Source organism: Centrocercus urophasianus, unplaced genomic scaffold (assembly GCF_019232065.1).
Source record: "Centrocercus urophasianus isolate 14NV4802_14NV808 unplaced genomic scaffold, USGS_Curo_1.0 seq_13, whole genome shotgun sequence".
NCBI lineage: Eukaryota > Metazoa > Chordata > Aves > Galliformes > Phasianidae > Centrocercus > Centrocercus urophasianus.
The window spans coordinates 40,182,458-40,186,714 of NW_024884475.1; the positions used below are offsets into that span (position 1 = coordinate 40,182,458).

The window sequence follows — 4,257 nt, forward strand, 5'->3', positions numbered from 1 at the left end:
ATAGCTAGCAGGCAGCTTGGGAATAACTGTAGCACTCCAAGGCATTGCATGAGCAGAGCAAGAGGTTTCAAGAGGAAGAGACAATTCACTAGTTGTGCTTAGTGCATTCAGGATCCAATACTTCCAGTATCCCTACCTGCCACATAACTAAGCCAGTGATTGCATCACTGGGTCTCTGACAGCATCAAGACCATAGCTTGTGAAGTGGCAGAGACACCTCAGGTCTTGCCCTTCACTCCTGTCTCTTCCCCACCACATGCAGTTCACTGAATTTGCCTGCTCTTTAGCGCCAGCCTGCAACATGTCAAACCATTTTCTTAGAGAGTAGAGCTTTCTGCAAAAGCACAAGCCATGCCTTTGCAGCAAACAGAGTTAAAGGAGAACCTATTGCTACAGGAGCGTAGGTCACAGTAGGTTATACTTTGCCAGCTGTGTGGACCAGCTCAACAGCAGCTGCAAGGCAGCAGTGTAGATGAGTATATAGGTGGACACATACCCTTTCCCACTGCCCACCCCCATAGCACACACAAGCAAGCAGATTAGAGCAGGAAACAGCAGAGAAAGCGGCCATGGCAAGTTTGGGTTTATTTCACTATGCAGGGGAAAAGAAAACAAAAACAAGCTGTAGCAGTTAGCTGAACTTAATAGCTTTCACTTTAAAGTCACCCTCCACAGCCAGATATTGAATTTTCTCCATGCCCAGCCGATTGGGAAACTCAAACTCCGCTTCAGGTACCTTCACCTTGACCTCCGCTGCATCGAAGGAGATACAGATCTGTAAGGAACCACAAAAAGGAAGGCTAGCACATCACAGGTCACAAGGCAGGCTCCCTTCTTCCTACAGTGGGTGCAGGACAGTTGAGATGTCCACAGGTGGTGAAGGCAATGCCTGCTAGCTCAGTGCAGAAGTGAAAGGATGAAACTGGTTTGCTCTGCCTAAGCTCAGTCCTAAGCTTCTGCAACTAAGGGACAAGGTAGATCCATCTGAATCACAGGTCAGTGTTTTAATTGCTCTTACTTGCACACCTTACAGAGCAAGGCCAGAGTGAGGCACGGAATACAGCTGAGCTGTTGGACATTGACTCAGACCAATCCAGGCAGTTGGTCAGCTGCAGGACTCTTCCCTTGCCTAGCTCCCTTTCCATACCTGCCCCTTCTCCACCTGGTAGCATTAGAAAAGTTGCCCTCAGCCCACCAGTACATTGTGTCAGGGCCTTGCACAGACCTCTGGCACCTCACCTCAACCTTGTCGCCATGCTGAAAGGGGAAGTCAGCCTTCCTGTCCTCCTCACCCCACATGCCATCCTCCTTCGAGTTGCACACAACAGTGTTGACATCCCCATGGCAGTCAAAGCGAGGGTTGAAATGAAGCATGAGGGTGCTGCTGTCCTTCCCTACATTCACAGAAAACCTGGGGAGATGGAAAGGCAGTGGTGAGGAAATGCCCAGCTACCAAGTGCCAACAGGCTGAACCCAGTAGGAGCTCTGTCAGCCCCTGAGAAGGCAGGAGCCTCCAAACCATCTCTTCACTCACCCTTTGGCATCAGATGGGATCTTCCCTTTGACCTTGACACACTCTCCAGGCTGTACATCCAGCTGGGTAACAACCAATCCCTGTAGGACCAAACCACAGGGCTCAGCATCCCAACGGCAGCCCACCAGCCCTGCCTGGTGTGAGGCATAAACCAGATCCCACAGACCCAAAGGCCTTTGTCATTCAGTGCTAGAGCCAGGGTTGCACCAGCCATACTGCCTCAGCCACTTGCCAGAGAATCCAGGTCACAGTCACCAGTCCTGTGCTGTCACCCCACTGAGCAGCACAAACTCATGGGGAAGTAGTTTTAACCACTGCAATGAGGACAGGGGTGGACTGAGCTGCTGATTGACCAGCTGCTACAAAGGACAGCCTCACAATGAAGCTTGCACCTTTCTCTTAGCAGCAGCCATCAGCACAGAATTAATAGCAGTTAGCTTTTGTAACAGTGTCCCCCCACTCCAGGCAGATCTCCACAGGGGCCACCCAAAATATCTGCTGGTTTAACCTAGAGCTATGTGGACAGAGGAGTTAGTAGAGCCTGCTTCTGACTGCAGCCCAGCAGAGCCAAGCACACACACTTAGGGAAGCTCCTACGGGGATGAAGAGGGATTGATGCCACACCTGGAGCCAGATTATTCACTTCTCCAGCCACATACCCCCAAAATAGCAAGTAGAATCCCCACCTCCTTCAGCTAAGAAGAAGATGTTGTTGGTGCAGTTAGGTTTAACCCAAACCATGCTTCAATGCCCGTGTTTCCAGGCCCAGCTGCAATAGTGCGGAGCCCAACCACATGGCAGATAAGATAGGGAAATGAACTTGCATTTGGTTACTTTACTTATGTGGGCTGGTTCTTCTTGCACAACCAGTGGCCAGTAGCTGTGGGCTGCTCCAGAGCTCTTTGACACAGTCACTCAAACAAAACAGTGTGAGACTTCATGCCTGCTCACTGCCATGCCCAAGGAAGAGGCTAATGGGATCAGGTCCCCACAGCCACTGAACTGCTCATCACTACAGCACTATCTTGTGGCTCTGTTTGTGGTACAGTCGAAAGAATAGGCATGGTGCCAGCATAGGGTCAGCACTCCTTCCTTCTGCCGTTATACAAACTTGCATGGCCCTGGACCCAAAATACATTTTTCGAGAAGGAAAAAATTAAAGAAAGAAAAGATATTCAAACTGTAAGCTGCAGATGATCTCAAAACTTTAAAATAAAACATGAATTAAAACAGCTTCTCTACTTAAATATCACACTAGAAAAGAAACACAGCCAGTCGGCCCTAGCTGTTCCTCCCACAGCCTCGTATCAGCCCAGCATTTCCTCTCGCCTAATCCTTGCCTCCTCCTCCCCCTGGCACCGACCCAGAACCCACAGGCAGCCACCCCCAAATCTTGCCTGGGGCACTCACTTGCTCCATGCTGCAGATGCCCCAAGCCCCTGCTCCACAGCCAACGTGACTCAGCGCTGGCTCCAGCAGCTTAAATCACTTGGGCAGGACCATCACATGATGGGGGGGTACGAGGGGGGGGGACAAGAAGGGGATCAGTTTCAGCTGTCTGGGAGCTGGAGCTTTTCCAGCCATTTAAAGTAGGCAGTGGGAGATTGTGATTGATATTGTTCTTTGTGGGCAGGATGTGTGTGATTTTTGAAGCCAGTGATTGTTTGCTTCTGCATGATCCTAGAAATCCTTCCTGTAAGCCCTTTTAGCTGCTAGGCAGCAGTGTATGTTGGCTCTCATCCCATGGCTCTGTGCCTGCAGTGAGGTGGCTGCTTTTTGTTAGGTGATCCCTGCCTGAAATCTGGGTTGGAGTCCTCATGTTACTGTTCCCAGCTTCTGAGAGTACGTGTGTGCTAACACTCAGGCACAGCCTTGTGCTTGCAAAGGGCAGTTGGGAGCTCCTGGGTATGAAATGTCGCTGCCTGCAGTTCAGTGCAACCTAACTGTTTGTGGCAATGCCAGTGGTTGAAACTATCTCTAAGTTAGTGCTGTATGTGTGGGGCGCTGCTTGGTGCGAGAACTCAGGCTGCAGTGTTTGAGAAGCAGCATGATCCCACTGGTTCCGTTCCAGACTCTAGAGGGAAAAAGAGAAACACTCTGTTGGCAGATGGAGAGGCAGGACGGAGGCTGTTCTAGCGGGTCCCCACTATCTGCTCAGCCGGATCCTTTGTGCCTCAGTTTCCCTCCTGCAGGACATGATGTTAGTGGCATGCAGCTTCACAGCTCTGCTTGCAAAACTGCAGTCAGAGCTTTGTAGAGAGGCAGCATGTTACCTGGTTGGGCCTTGGCTGGCCTGTGAGATACATATCTGTGGATAGTGCCAGGAAAGGCTGCTTCTGGCTGAATAGCAAAGGAGACACGCTGCCCTGCAGGAGGCTGTGGAACCTTCAGCAGATTGTGCTTGCTGGTACACCAACAGCACCCCAACTCCTGACACTACCCTGCCCCAAATATCTGTGCACCCATTCCTGAACATTCACGTGGCATTTCAACAGCCTGTATGACTCTGGGCCAGTCAAAACTCAGCTGCATTTTCAGCTAGAAAGTCACAAGCCTGAATTGGAGCCCTGCAACTGGAATGTATAAAAGAGGGCAAAATGCTGACTGAAGGTACCAGAGGAAAAATCCCATGTGTCCTCTGGCCTCCAGATAACTCTCTGGCTATCCAATATTTATGCAAGGGCCACGCGGAAGCCAGGAGGTAACTGCTAGCACAGAGCCAG

General features: G+C 50.7%; 1 protein-coding gene across 1 annotated transcript; it reads right to left on the minus strand.

Moving 5' to 3' along the window:
* Nucleotides 1–568: 568 nt before the first annotated feature.
* LOC122157127 (16 kDa beta-galactoside-binding lectin) lies at nt 569–3,047 on the minus strand. The gene is made up of 4 exons (XM_042812535.1): nt 2,945–3,047; nt 1,535–1,614; nt 1,240–1,411; nt 569–775 (listed from the first exon to the last, which is right to left on the minus strand). Exons 1-4 carry the CDS (start codon nt 2,951–2,953, stop codon nt 632–634), a joined length of 405 nt encoding a protein of 134 aa, XP_042668469.1. The 5' UTR covers nt 2,954–3,047; the 3' UTR covers nt 569–631.
* Between the last annotated feature and the right edge of the window lie 1,210 nt (nt 3,048–4,257).